Source organism: Pezoporus occidentalis, unplaced genomic scaffold (genome assembly GCF_034315485.1).
Source record: "Pezoporus occidentalis ecotype Australia unplaced genomic scaffold, CSIRO_AGI_Poc_V1 ctg23, whole genome shotgun sequence".
In the NCBI taxonomy this organism is placed as follows: Eukaryota; Metazoa; Chordata; class Aves; order Psittaciformes; family Psittacidae; genus Pezoporus; species Pezoporus occidentalis.
In genome coordinates this window covers 5,989,593-6,004,290 of record NW_026914180.1, presented here as the reverse complement: position 1 = coordinate 6,004,290, position 14,698 = coordinate 5,989,593, and the positions used below count along the sequence as shown (strand labels likewise).

General features: G+C 37.3%; 1 protein-coding gene across 5 annotated transcripts in view; it reads left to right on the top strand.

The window, feature by feature from the left end:
* The window catches only part of PTPRN2 (protein tyrosine phosphatase receptor type N2), a 657,474-nt gene that overhangs the window by 609,562 nt on the left and 33,214 nt on the right, over positions 1 to 14,698 (top strand). For all 5 annotated transcript variants that reach the window (XM_062621502.1, XM_062621503.1, XM_062621499.1 and 2 more), the window contains 3 exons: positions 382 to 459; positions 12,989 to 13,108; positions 14,243 to 14,409. In XM_062621502.1, coding sequence (XP_062477486.1) covers positions 382 to 459; positions 12,989 to 13,108; positions 14,243 to 14,409 — 365 coding nt within the window. The remainder of the gene's footprint in view (positions 1 to 381; positions 460 to 12,988; positions 13,109 to 14,242; positions 14,410 to 14,698) is intronic.

The following is a 14,698-nucleotide window of genomic DNA, read 5'->3' as shown; positions in this document are numbered from 1 at the left end:
TATTTAGATGTGTGGAGCATTCTTAACACTCAGTGTAGAAAAATGTTTCACATGGCTCTTAGGTTGCTATGAAACCATGAGTACTGATCTCAAATACCTCTGTCAACCACCATAAATGATCTTATGCTCCATATTGAGGACACAGGATATTGCTCATCACGTGTGCTGACAGTCATCTAGTAGCATCAGTCTTTTGTGGAAAAAGTTCTCCTCTGAACTTATAAATAGAACTAAATTTGTTTGCTTGCCAATAAAGGATGCAGGGACATGACAGTCCTTCAGGAAGTCCCATGTTTCGGCACTCGTGTGCTTTCAGTCTCTAGCACAGCAAGGGATTTTCTTTTAAATAAACTTAGTCTGTGTTCTCTTTCCTTATTCCAGATGGACCATGACCCCCGAAACCCTGCATATATTGCCACCCAGGGCCCTCTTCCTGCTACTGTCGCTGACTTCTGGCAGGTAAGCTAAACAGCTCTTCGAAAACTGAATTTAAGTTACAAGTCAAATGTTTTCCTGTGCTTCTAGAAATGTAAGGTGTATATAAATGCGTTGTGTTTGAGTCACAATAGGTGGAAAATCCTTTGTTCAAATGTCTGTTTAAAATCTAGGGCGGTCAGGATGAGAAGCTGTGGTGATGCTGTAGATTTAGTACCCCACACTACATCAAAGCTGTTTGGCTCACTGCATTATTTTTCTGAAGGGAAACTGAGTGCCACAGATTGCAAAATTTTTTTTTTGTCAGGGAACTTAAAAGTAAATCAAAACAAACACCAAAATTATCTCCCCCGTGAGGAGTTTTGAGATCTAAGAAAAGCAAGAAAAAGTATTTGTCCCTTGAGCCATGGCCACTGTCCCTGGAGGTATTTAAAAGATGTGTAGATGTGGTGCTTGAGCTTGAGGACATAGTTTAGTCATGGACTTTGAAGTGCTGGGTTAACAGTTGGACTTGATGATCTTAAAGGTCTTTTCCAACCTAAATGATTCAATGATTCTGTGATATTCAAGCCATTTATGTATATGACAAACCCTCTAAAGAATGCTTGATCTGGAATTTGTATTGAAAGCCTCAGGCCAAAATATTCATATTTTAGTGCCAGGTCTCCATAATTAAATTACAGCCAAGGACTGGATGATTTTCAGAGGGCCTGACCTTCTTAAGAGTGTAGCCAGAAGTCATTGTCATTCTCCCGATTAAAAAGACCTAACACTATATGCCATGAATTTTTCCATTGAAACCTACTTCTCACATGTCCCAGTTCCCCAAAATGCTTAAATTCTCATGTATTTTCCCTACCACAGGTAGCCAATTTAAAGGCTGAGCTAAGATCCTGCCACATAAATTGAAGTAGGTGCATAACTGTTTGCAGGACTGGGGCTAAAGGCAGTAGTTAGTGATGCACAAATATGAGCTTACTTTGCATGCAGTATTTTTATGTGCTTGTGCAGGTCTAAGATTTAGACATACACACTCCACCAGGCTAGGTGTGTGCAACTGTGTGACAGATACACTGCGTTAGATATTCCTTTGTAAGTGTATAAGTGTGCCTGAAATCTTACCGAGGCTGTTTGGGGAGGAGGCCAACTGAGGCTTGTTATCAACACGAACATATGTTTTTATCTTTTGTTTTGCATTATGAATTCTGAAACATTTGTTCTGAAGATAAAGACTGTCTGTGTACAAATTTCAAAAGTGCTATTGTGTTCTAGGAGCTTGCATCAGTTGAAATCATCAATTCTCTCCATCTGCATCGCTTGGTCTATGATTAGAAAGTGTTAACTGATCCTTATTGAAGATGTTTTTCATGTCACAATTTCCTACTATTTCTGATGAGGAATCAGGATGTTTTCAAAAAGTTTCTTTGATTGTGAATTCCTGGATATTTAAATGCTGAGTCTGAGGTATTCTGGGACTGCTTCTTAAAAGTGCAGAGCAAATGGTTTCTTCTTGAAGTGAGTTGAGTTGTTGGTCTGACTTAAATTTTCAAGTAACTTGTGGGTTTTTTCTTCACTATTTGGTAATTAGACATACCTGAGAACACTGATTTTTTTTATTTTTTTTTTTGCTTGGCAGGTGAATTCCTTATAACAGGCATGATACATGAAAATGTGTTTCTTAAGTTAAACATCCAAAATCCAATACCATGTTAGCTGTTCTGTAATGATATGTTACAATTCCTAAGGCCCAGTTTTTTTAAGTGTATATTTTTGCATATTTGTATATTTATATTTTATTTTTATCTGCAACTGCACCTCTACATGTTAAAAAATATATGTTCTCATTTTTAGAGTCATTTAAAAAAACACACTTTGTATAAGCTTTTTTGCTAATGCAGATATCAGAATTAATCATGCAAACAGAGTATGAAGGATATATTCTGTTCTTCTCCCATTCTAGTCTGAACAGTTAAGCAAACTGTTTGCACAGATACAGAGAGGAGAACTGAAATGTTATTTCTGTGATCCAATCGTATTCCTTCCGAATATCCTTTGGTACTCAAAAGGTCTCTTTCTCGACTTTCTGTCTTCATGCTGTTTGTGAGCATGGAGTCTTCACTCTCCTTCACTTTCCTTCTGCTCTTTTTAGTGATTTCTCCTCCCAGTTATCCAGCAGTGAAAGTTCATTCCATCTCCCCACCAGATATGATGTAAACATCTCCTTGGAAGCCATTTATTTGGCAGCCATGGTTCAGCATCTGTTCAAGTGAGGCTATGTGTCCATTTTTTATGTGATATTCTTTTATTGTTTCTTCTGTTAGGTTCCATAGAAAAGTTTGTTTCTTACATTTATTTTTGTGATGTCTGTCACTTCAATCTACCTGTATCAGATTGGTCTATCACCCACTTTTCTTAAACTTCCTGCAGATCACACATCAATGTGCTAGTTACTGTCCCAAGCTTTTTACATGGCCTTATAGTATCCACTAAGTGTAATAAACAGGCCAAGAGAGATTAACTCCTTACAGAAGACTGCATCCATAACCACTGACACGTAGTAGGTCCGTTGTACAAGTTGAAAGCCATGGCTTGAAATAGTTGTGGTTTATGCCCAGATGCAGGAGCAAAATTTCTGTCATTTTTTTCACCGAACTGTACCTATTTTAAGGTAAAGCATGGGCAACCTGCACTTGCTGGGGAAAATGGAGTATTAACTCCTGTCAGGGCAGAATCCTTTGATGTTTACTTGAATACATTTTTTTTTGGTGTCGTTTATACAAAACATGGTGCTGCCACCAGGGATTGTTTAAAGATTCAGTTATTCATTCCTGATACATCTTCTCAGTGGTTCTCCTCCCTCTCTCTCCTCCACTTAATACCAGCTGTTGCTTTTTTCCCCTTTTGTGTGCTCAGTGAAGCAGTTTTCTGACTGATAGTGAGAAAAGTGACAGACTCCAGAGAGACCTAAGACTGTTCGGCTGTTCCTTGCCTAAATGCACAATGTCATGCTTTAGCAAGTCTAACAGAAACTCTTGGAGCTTGGCATCACCTTCTATGCCAATATTTAGTAGATATATTGCTTTCTATTTTTTCAGTCTTAGCTGCTAAGATTCCCAAAAGCCTAGTTGCATAGTGGGTACCAGCCACTCAATTTTATCTTGGAGTTCCTGAAGCCCCAGGCTACCCCAGTAAGAAACCGTTATAACTGTTTCCACTCCTGTAGACATTTCAAGCTGATTTCTAGAAAACACTTGTCTAAAAAGCATGCTTATTACTTGAAGGTATAAGACAGCTTTCTTGCCGTTTACACAATAAATGTGCATAATGAAGTCCAGATATGCATCATGAAATCCAAACTGCACCTGATTTGTCCTGTCTGGATTTCATGTTCAAATTCCAGAGATACAAATTCTAAACCTATTTTCCCTTAGACTTGCATTAGATTCTTCCACCTCTCAGTGACTATGTCTGCATTAGCAAGCAGTGTAGCCCACTAGGTTTGGAGTTGTAGAGAGTCACAGTACTTACTTTGTAAGTTTTACTTTAGGCCAACTGTTCAGTGATCTAGTGGACCAAATGCCTGTTGGCAGCGGAGGCTACAGATATATTTGGAGGAAGCTTTTTCCAAAGGGAACTTAGAGCTCTAAAACTGCTCTGCAGCGCCTGCTTCTCTTCATCTCTGTCATCTATGGGATCATGTGGTCACATCCATTATCTCTATTTAAGACCAAACAGATGATGTAGTTTTGAGTAATCTTTTTTTCTAGTCTTATTGGCAAGGCTCTCTAAAACCTGTTATGTTAATCAGTGCCCAGTACTTTTGTGCAAGTGACACTTAGTAGACACTTAGCAATCAAATTCACATTTACCATTTTCAAGTTGCTCAGATCTGTACAAAGATCATAGTTAGGTCAGGGTCTTCTCTTTCCCAAAATGGGCAAAACTTTTTCTTAAAGCATGGATGATACTTTGTCCAGGCTCCTCTTGTTTAGCATTCATATTAGTGATGAGCAGATTCATGCCTAGTACCACTATGGAACTAGAAGGGGACCAGTTTCAATCATCTCACAAGTAACCACTTCTTGAAAGATTATGTCTTTTTTTTTTGATAAGGTGAGGAAGAAGAACAGGTTTTGTTCTTGAGTACCATCTAATTTGAGCCACTAGAGCTGGCCATTAGATTCAGCATTTTCCGTGCATGCTTGTTTGGGTTTTCATGTTGACCTGAGAGAGATCAGCTTGATGGAAGTTTTTCTTTCAAAGATGCAGTCTTTGAGCTGGAGATAGTCCAAACTCCTGTATATTGGGCATTTTCAAATCTTGCTCAATTTGGTATATTTTGGAAAAATTATGATGATAAAAAAGGCAAGAGACTTACTCTGGCTTTTCTAATGGTGCATCTAGGCATCAGACTTCCACAGCTGTCTGTGTCCCTCCAGTTTACTTCTCTAGCTCCTTCTATTCTTGGCACAGCTTCTCTAAGTCAGCAAGTGCCAAGTTTGTTCCAACTTCCCTGGCTTACCTATTTCTTTGAAAACTTTCTAGCCTGCAGGAGTTGTGTTGTCAGTCATCTCATTGATCTGTTTTGCCACAGGGCTTCCTAATCTGTCTGGATACTCTGTGTTTGCGGCTCAAGCAGAGATTTCATCTCTGCCTGCATGTCATCTCTTAGACCGCTCTGGAAATTTTCCAGCTACTACTTTAATTAATTTTTAAAAGCTTCCAGCTGATTTAAGTCTTCCTTTAATTTCATCTAGTCTTGTTTTCATCTCTTTTTACCAATTACTATTTCCAAGAGATACCTCCTTCATTGATTCTATTTTGGTTCAGTGGGAATTCCACCTTACAATTCCCTTTCTTGAAAACTGGATGCCTCCCCTCACGTGGTATTAATCCATTTTTACCTGAGTAGTTAAACAATTTGCCAGCTCTGTGGGTTGTTTTCTTCTCAGCTGGAAAGAGAATTTGTCCTCAGGATAGGGTTTTGCCTTGATATAGTTCCATTTTATTTACAAAGAAAGTACAGAGTTTTATTTCCTTGGACAAAGAGAGAATCAAATAACAGGCAATAAATTCTTTTTTTCCAAACCTCGTTCACCCAGTGTTTTACCCCCAACCTCTTTTTCAGCTTTTCTTCTACCAGATCACAATGGTAGTTTGTTGAGCTGTGCTGGGGGTTTCTTTATTCCTTTTACACATTTTTGCAGCTTATCTGGATTAATCATCTTGCCTTGATTAATGCCTCTCTCCCTGCATTAAGCATATCAGTTTCTAGAGAAAATTATGGGTCCATATGCTTCACGTTTCTCTTGTTTTTGATGATAACTTTTGTAATTTCAGTTATCAGGCTCCATAAAAGAGTTTGCTTGTTTCTTACATTTATCTGGAATGAAAGGTGATGATTTTGTCCGGCAGCTTCAGTGAGATTTCACTCAGCTCTTTCACGTAACGCTATTAAAATTCAACATCTCTTTGAACATAATTCAAAAGAAAGAGGATGTAGAACATTTCTGATCTATAACAAGTTTTCGCAGCAGGAGTTCCATGTTGTGAATAATTCTGGAGGCATAAAATTTTATTATTTTCTACATGCGCTGGGTTATAATTCCATGAAGTATTTGACATCAAGTACATGTCTTAACTTGCAATGTATTCTAAGAAGCAGGGATGATAATATGCAAGAAACTGTTCCTAGGAGTTAGGAAATTTAAAGCCAGCTATCCTTGCACTGAAAAATTGTTCTTAATTATGGCAGTTTATAAATTGCATGTCTGCTAAGGTTCATCATCTCCAAATGGAGATTTCTGTAGGAGGCCATAATTTTTCTCTCTGGAAAATACCCCATGTAATGCCTTGCTTTCATAAATCTACCCACAGTTGCCCTTCTATCCACTCTCCCTTTTTGGAGGGAAATGCATTTTCATCGTTTTTTTATTGTACCATATTAAATGAAATAGAGGGATCAGGCAGTTCACGCCAAGTGAATTAAGAGGATATGTTTTAATTGCCTGAGAAAATGAAGTCACATACAATATATTTTTGTAAATATTTGTGGTGTTTCTGTGATGTCCTCCCTCTGTGACCAACATAATTAATAAGTATATGAACATTATCTTACTTCTGTAGAAGGAGTTGAGAAATAGGATTTTCCTTACTTTGCAGATGTCCAATAAGGTTCAAAGCACCTACAACAAATACAGTTAACGCTTATAGTCTGGACCAGAAAATTCTGTCTTTTGCCTGAATAGATCTGTATCTCAGGATAGATAGTTCCCCAGATGCCTTAGTCCCTGAAGGGCTCCTGTCTGGCACAGATGACAAAGCAGACACCACTCATGAACAGCACTGACCAGGAAGGCAGATGGCAGGTGCTGCCCCTTTATGATTAGGATGCTCCTCTAGTAAGTGAGAATGAGCTTTATCCTACATATTCTGAATCAAACCCATGCTTTTCATGACCTCATCTTTCCTCCACTATTCTGCAATACATGAAATAGTCTTGAAATTGGAAACGCTCTTCAACCTTCCTGTTAGAGCTGGACATCTATTGCTGACAAACAAAATCAAAGCTTACTGGAGTAGAGGTTTGCCCTATTCTGGTTACAATGAGTGGGAACACCTCATCTCTGCTCCTCTGAGTATTTTCCACTTTTACTGCAAGATTATTAAATGTAAAGTGCAGAAAGAGTCCCAAGAGTAAGACCGGAGCCCTAATGTGAGCCAGGGAGTTGGGTTGCTGTTTTCTTTTTGTTGCCTCCAGTCCTGCATTTCTTAATCTAATGCTATTTTAGAATATATTTTCTCTACCCATATTCAGGAGTATATTATCACTGTCAGTTCAAAAACTGACCATTGTTTTCCTCCCAGGTCACGGCAGCATATTAAGAACCCTGTTCCTGAGTTGCAGTCTTGAAGACATGAATCTTTGCTTCTCTCTTCCAGTTTTGGAATTCAACAAAACAAATACAGAATACTGTCAGTCGATTGTTTGCTGCGTAAAAAGGATTAGTCATCAGTGATCTCCAAGGGCAAATCCTGGTGGGCTGAAAAAGTCTCCCTGCAAAATCGGTGTTCCAAGCCCATGGGCTGAGTAGGAACAACTGTACCAAACCCTTCCCTGCTCTAATTGCTGGTTTCTGTGCTCCCAGTTCAGCATGTTTTATGAGTACTGAAATTAATTTACAGACTAAATTATTCTTCTGCATTTTGTTCTGTGCAGAACATAGTGATTTCAGGCAGTCTTGATTCCAAGGTTTTATTTTCCTTGCCTGGAATGGGACTTCCTGTATGTCTGATCAGTTCTCACCTTCAGAAAGAAAAGCAGATGAAAAGCGACACAAAGCAATTCAATGTTTAAAATATGCATATTTTAATTTAATAAAAGAAAAACAGCAAGGGAGAGAGAGGCACTGAACAGTAGCCCCTAGAGCTCTAGTAACTTGTCAAGCCATGTGAAATAAATATAGCATTAGGAATTCCATAGACGTTCAGTAAAGGAGTGCACATTTACCATGCTCACTTCTAATTATGCCTCTGGTTGGAGAAGGTACTTAGAAGTGGTCCGTTTAAAATTTCTATCCCTTTATTGTTTAAGTTCCACCTTTCCAGTACCAATGTGAAAAGCTAATTACAGGCATTTTTGGTGGACTTTTCCTCCTTAATGTAATTTTGTCAGCACTGCAGTACTAAATAGCATTCATATTTAAATTATTTAATAATGAGGTTTGAGTTAGGAGTCTACTGAGAAGAATAAGAGCAGTTTACGTTCCTCTGAGAAAGCAGAAGTTATTGCTACACATACAGTCATCTTGAGTTGGCAATTCCCACTGACTTCCAAACAATCATTGCTGCAGCAGTAGGGATATAACATATGGAGCCAGTTTAACAGCCATGTATTTGTATAAGGTGCTCTCTGAAGGCATCTTTTCAACTGCTAGAGTCAGATTTTTTTTTTTTTTTAATTAAATACAGATTGTTGATTGCTAATTTTTCAACCTATAGCTTTGTTTAACTGTCTGGCACAGCTATGACATTGTAAATCGCAATTCTGACCTTGACAGATTTGACCCATCATATGTCAAAATGATAAGTCATTTTCAACCAAATGCTTTGCAGAAAAGGTTGCTTTTTGACTGGCACACATTGTGAAGTTCTAGTTGAGAACAAAAAATCTAATTCCCCCTCTTTTTTTTTTTTTTCCCGGTTAAAAGATAACTCTTTTTTTTTAATTTTATTTATTTTTACCCATTAAAACATTGCAGTTTGGTTTTAAAATATTGCAGAAAATACCATTTTCTGATTGTGTCCATCCAATACAATGTTTCCCATTTCCAGTGGAGAACTTGAAAGAAGTCACATTTGAGTTATTTGTTTTCAAGACATGTAATGGATAATTAACTTATCCAGCAAGGGTTAGTACCCTTTTTGTTGTTTTAGAAGTTGTGTTTATTCATGCTGAGTTTTGAGTATCATTAGAAATTATTTGGGGTTCATTTGCTTGTTTGTCTGCTTTTCCAAATAGTTGCATTTGCCTAAAAGACTGAAAAGGTGAATTCTTTAGTTTTCTGGAGATCTCTCCTAGAAAGCAACTGGCATGATTAGCCTGTTATTTTTAGGTTGGATTTAACTCATTATCTATTTTCTGCTTTTATCGTCACTTTGTAGAAAGTTCTTCACCAGTCCCCATCAAAAGAAGAGTGTTTGGTCAGAGCACGTTGTCATTTCCCTGTCACAAAAATAAGGGGGAAAATGACTGAAAAGGGGGTTTGGGTGGGATCATTTGTTATAAAAAGAAGCTTCAAAATGGTAAAATGTCTGAAAAAAAACCAAAGTGATTCATATTAACCATTTTTTTACAAGCTAGTAAACAAGGACATTTTAAAATATAAGCTTTGAAAAACTGGTGGTTTATCAGATTTATGACAGTGTTGTAATGCTGATTCTCCTATTTGTGACTTTATTTTTCTCCTTACTTGAAAAAGGAGCAGTTCTGTGCTCTTTTGCAAGTAATTTGTACTAAATATATTTCATCCCAATGTGGAAGTCCTTTGTAAGAGACTGGCATGCTGGGTAACCACAGCATGAGGTCTCTACACACGGTGGATTTCATCAACAGGGAATCCTGTGGATGTCAAACACACTGCTTTGGGTTGCAGGATTCGGCCTTTAATTTGCAATAAATGGGGTGGGGTGGTGTTATTCTTGTCTAAGAAATGTTTTGAGAATGGTACAGGCTGCAGGTAGACATGTCACACAAAATTCTACACTTTTTCAGCAAAGCATGTATTGCGAGCTCTGTAGTGAGCTCCTTTATGTAACTCAGACTTTCTCACTTCCATTCAGAAGACTCTATTGAACATTTCTTCTTCTCTTGAAAGTATTACAGTAAATTGCAAACAGGAAACTGTCCCTGCCAAGTAATCCAAATAAGTTTAGTTTGATATATTATAAATATTTGTATATGTTACATATATATATATAAAATATATTTACTTTTCATAGACATTTAGGCAAATAAGGCATAATTTTGCTGGGCTCTACGTAAAAAGAAAAACCTCTGCCCTAAGGACCTGATGTTCTCTTTATTCTTATATCAATGCATTGACTTACTTTATGTTGTGCATGCATACAAAGTTCAGAATTACGTGAATTACTGTGAATTTGAAACCAAGCCTCCGCCTTTACTCTCCAAGCCCAGCTGAAATGTCTGATATCCAGATGCTCTTCTCCGAAGGCTGTACTGGGATTGTGCAGAGCAGGTCTGTGCTACCTGTTCCTTTGTTACAAAGACACACTCCTCGGGGCCACTTTCTAATACATGGCCATGTCTGGACAGGGCACATAGCAAAGTGTTAAGTGTTGGGAGGGCTTTTGAAAAACCCATCACCAAGTTAAAGATGGGGTAGTGAACAGGTGACAGTATAAAACTCCATGAACTGCCTTTGATTCATGCCACTTCTGTGTTACTTGGAAAGAAATCTGGGTAGCAGCCTGATGGTCTAATATTTAAGTTACCAAGGAAAACAAAGAAAATACTGTAGTCCTCCAGTCACAGACTGTGAGTCTTAGTGAAAATTCCATCTCAATGGTAAGCACAGGAGATGCTGTAACAGGGATGATGGCACTAGATTGCATTGCATCCTTGATTTAGTAGGTTTGACTTCTACATTTTCACACAATGACCTAAAAGAAATATTATACCCCAGAGTAACTTTCAAATTGTTTGTTTAAATTAACTTTCATTTGGATTTATGCTTAATGAAATCTTCAGAGATGCAGTCAGTCCCTCTGTAATGAAATGCTGTATCTTTGAACCAATGAACAGGGTTGCCAAACTGTAAGGATTCCTCTCTAAATGAGTGGGCTTTTATAATGTTACACTTGGGTGGCACAAGCAGAGTGGTAGATGATTAGTTTATGGTCTAGATCATTGTATTTTTATTACACTCATAAAAACTGTGTTTCTCCTCATTTTCGTAATGGCTTCAATGAGCTTCTATACCTTCTAGAGGCACATTAAATCATTATGTGATGAAAGTACTGATTTAGTGGGGCTAGTTTTAAAGTAAGATGCATGTTTTGAATACTTATCTTAGTCTGATTGCTGACTAGAAAAGGTGAAACTATGTTAGAATGAATGAGATCTGTATCATCTTCCTCACATACAAAAAAGGTTCCCAGCTGCTGCCTAAAACAAATGCAGTACAAAAAAGATACAAATGATAAATCTACATCTGTCTGTAAAATAAATTAGCTGTCAATTTAAAGTATTTTAGCTGGCTTTGTGGCATTATGAGTTTCTAACAAGAGGGTGAGTGGATTACAGACAATTTATTATTTAAAAATCTTTTTAAGGGAAAAAAATAAAGAAGGTAAGGAAGATTATTTTTATTCCTTATATTCAGCTGTAAGTTTTTCCCCGCTTCTGTTTAAATTGATAAATAACCCCATTCTCTGCAAACCCTAGATGCATTTCTCTAAATGAATTTCTAAGCTGGGTTTAAAAGTTATTTTAATTATGTTACAAAATGAAAAAAAAAGAAAGGAAGGAAAATGTAATTTGTTTCTCGACATGCAAGCTATTCTTAAAAGGGAAGACAACATCATTATCCATGAATGGGAAACCTTTTTATTTGATATGTAATTAAAAAAAAATAATCCTTGAATTGAATGTATCATCTCATCTTTGCACAGTTTAGACAAAGGCCTTTTTTGTTTACAAAATTTACATGTCAATACAGTTGCTTATAAATATTTCTGTGAAATAAACATAACCCTTCACAAAAAGAGCAGTTTTCTCTTCATTCAGTAATTTTATATGCTAGCAAAAAGACAATGAAAGTTGTATGCAAATATAACATCAATGTACAGCATAATAATAACAGTTTTTAGTGATTATGCTGCTTGGTATTAATTCATAGGAGCCTTTTTGTTCAGCCATTTGTATTTGGAAGAGAGATATGCCAGACCAGAGCATCTTTGCTTGTTTGCTGTTTGTGGGAGATATCCACAAATCCATTAGGTGAGGATGTGCTGGATTCCTGTATCCTACTCTGTGCCTGGTCTAAATTATTAAGCAATCATGCTGGTAGCGAAGAAACACTGTTTTCATCTGTTCCTGCTGTACCTGTGCACTGAATGCACCACCTGCAGCAGGAGCTGGACTTTCCTCCTACCTCCAGAAAAAAGGAGGAAAAAAAAAAAAGAGGAAAATAAAAGGGGAAAAGAGAGACGATAGAAAAGAGAGGAGAAAACAAAAGGAATAAGGAAAGAGAAAGAGGAGAAAGAGAACGAAAGAAAAGACAAAAAGGAAAATAGAAAAAGAAAAAGGAAAAGGGGAAAGAGAAAGGAGAAGAAAAAAAAAGGAAGTTATTTTTTTTAAAAAAAAAAAACAGAAAAGAAAAAAGAAGGAAGAAGAAAGAAAAAGTAATGGCCATTTGCAACAAATCTTTTATAAATGTGTGTTTGGAGGAATGATTTCTTCATCTGAAATGTTTCTGGAAGAACATATTTGATTTAGGTTTTTCCTGCCTTTTCCTCATTACTGTTGATCAGATTCAACTTTTATGATTGTTTCAGCAATGCCGTACTGCAATAGCTTTTGCTGCATGGCAAACTGTAAAACGACACAGGGTTGAGGACACAAACAGGTTTCATCACATGTGACTTTAGTAGGTCTGTACTGCTTTACTATTAAATATCAAATCCCAAATAACTGTGTGTCCTGCAAGCGTCATTCACCGTTCCCTTTGTGGATCTTAAAGTTCGACAGAAAAACAGCTGAACACAGTACCAGGAACAAGGAGAGGTTTTGTGGAAGACCCTAACTGAAATCGCGGGAAATTCTTTAATATTTCATGGACTCCTGCAAAATATGGTGCCAGTTTATTCAGGGATTTGAAAGCAGCTGCAGAGTAAAAGTGTCTAATGAAAATGAAATAAATTTCCTGTGAATGGAATAAATTTTGATTGTGTGTCTGAGTGCAGTAATTATACATGTCACGCAGTAATTAGGCAGTCACAATGTGGCCACGGTGTCTTTCTTTGTCTGCAGATGGTCTGGGAGAACGGCTGTGTCGTTATTGTCATGCTGACACCCCTCGTGGAAAACGGAGTCAAACAGTGCTACCACTATTGGCCAGACGAAGGGTCAAACCTCTACCACATCTATGAGGTACCTAAACAGAATATCTGGTTGTAAACGTGACAGTAAGTGTATGGGTTGATTTCATTGATTTCATGTGGGACAAAATGGTGTTTAAGCCGATCTAACCTGGAGGTTGAGCTGAGGGCTCTTAAATACACTTTGTGTGCCTTCAAGTAGTTTTGGATTTGTAGAAAATGCAAGTGCAGTTTTAATAGCTGAATAAAATCTAGTAAATTATGAGCCAAGTATTACAATGAAAACATGGACAATAATTTGGTCTTTCAAATCGTTTTTCAAGTAGTTGAAATAGGAAAGTGTGTATTTATTTTTTACAGGAAAAATAGTATTTTTAGAACTAGTGAATTTTGCCTTAGGAAAGCCATGTGTATATCTTTGTAGAAAAGCCTCTGTATAGCTTTAGTAATTAACGCTATCTATTTTTACCTCTTGTTTCAGTCACAACAGCAAATACATATTTTTATTTTTTGCTTTAGGCTTCTAGCCCAAAATATCGTATCACCAATTTTGTTGCAGTGTAACATTGACAATGGCTGTCAGATTTTTCCAGTTGTCCAGCTGAGCAGAGGAGGAAAATAATGCCACAATGCCAAATACGAATAATAGGAAAATGTGAAGGAATTACTGTTGTTTATACTAAAATGTTCACAAACTCGTTTTCAGAAAAGATGAGCTCTGCAAATAACCTTCATTTTTTAATGCTTTTTTTTTTCTACGTAGCAGAAGAAACTGACTTTTCACTTCTCATATGAATTCAACGCAGATTTTTAAGACCTCTGAGAGTGGCCTGGGCAGTGCATTGTGGACATTTCTGAGTAGAAAGCAACTGGAGTCTAACACATTTTCAGGCAGTGTCTTTTGTATTCACATAAAAATAAAAAGTTTCAATTTAGTGATTTTTCCTTTTTCATTAAGACTGTCAAGAATTTTTCTTATGTTTTGAATAGAGTAGCAATGGCAGCTGACCCCTTCCTGACAACTACATTGACTGCTAAATCAAAAATATTTTCTCAGCACTGGCCAATTTACTAACGAAAGTAGACCTCATGCAATTCCTTCATTTCAGACATCTTATACCTGCAATCCTGAATGTGTGGCTTGCAACTGAAATTGCTGATCTCTGTTCCTTCCTGTGGGGTGTAGGTAAACCTTGTTTCTGAGCACATCTGGTGCGAGGATTTCCTTGTGAGGAGCTTCTACCTGAAGAACCTGCAGACAAACGAGACGCGCACAGTGACACAGTTCCACTTCCTCAGCTGGAATGATCAGAGGGTTCCTGCTTCCACAAGATCACTTCTGGATTTCCGCAGGTAAAGCACAAAGTATTACAGTTTGTTTGAAGACCATACATATCTGAGGAGCTAAACTAGTCCTTTTACTTGTCTTTTAAATATTTCTGGTTTGAAAAGGGAGTCCTCAGCCTGTGATGCCACAATGCTAAACTAACACAAAAATCTGCAGTAGGTCGATGTATAATGTTGTTTCACACATAGATGTTGCCTGGTTTTAGGACATACTCATTTCCTGTTTAGAGGTAGATAGCTTTTCTCCCTTTGTTCAGCTCTTCAGTGCTTCTGTATTTCTTTGTTTTCCAAGTAT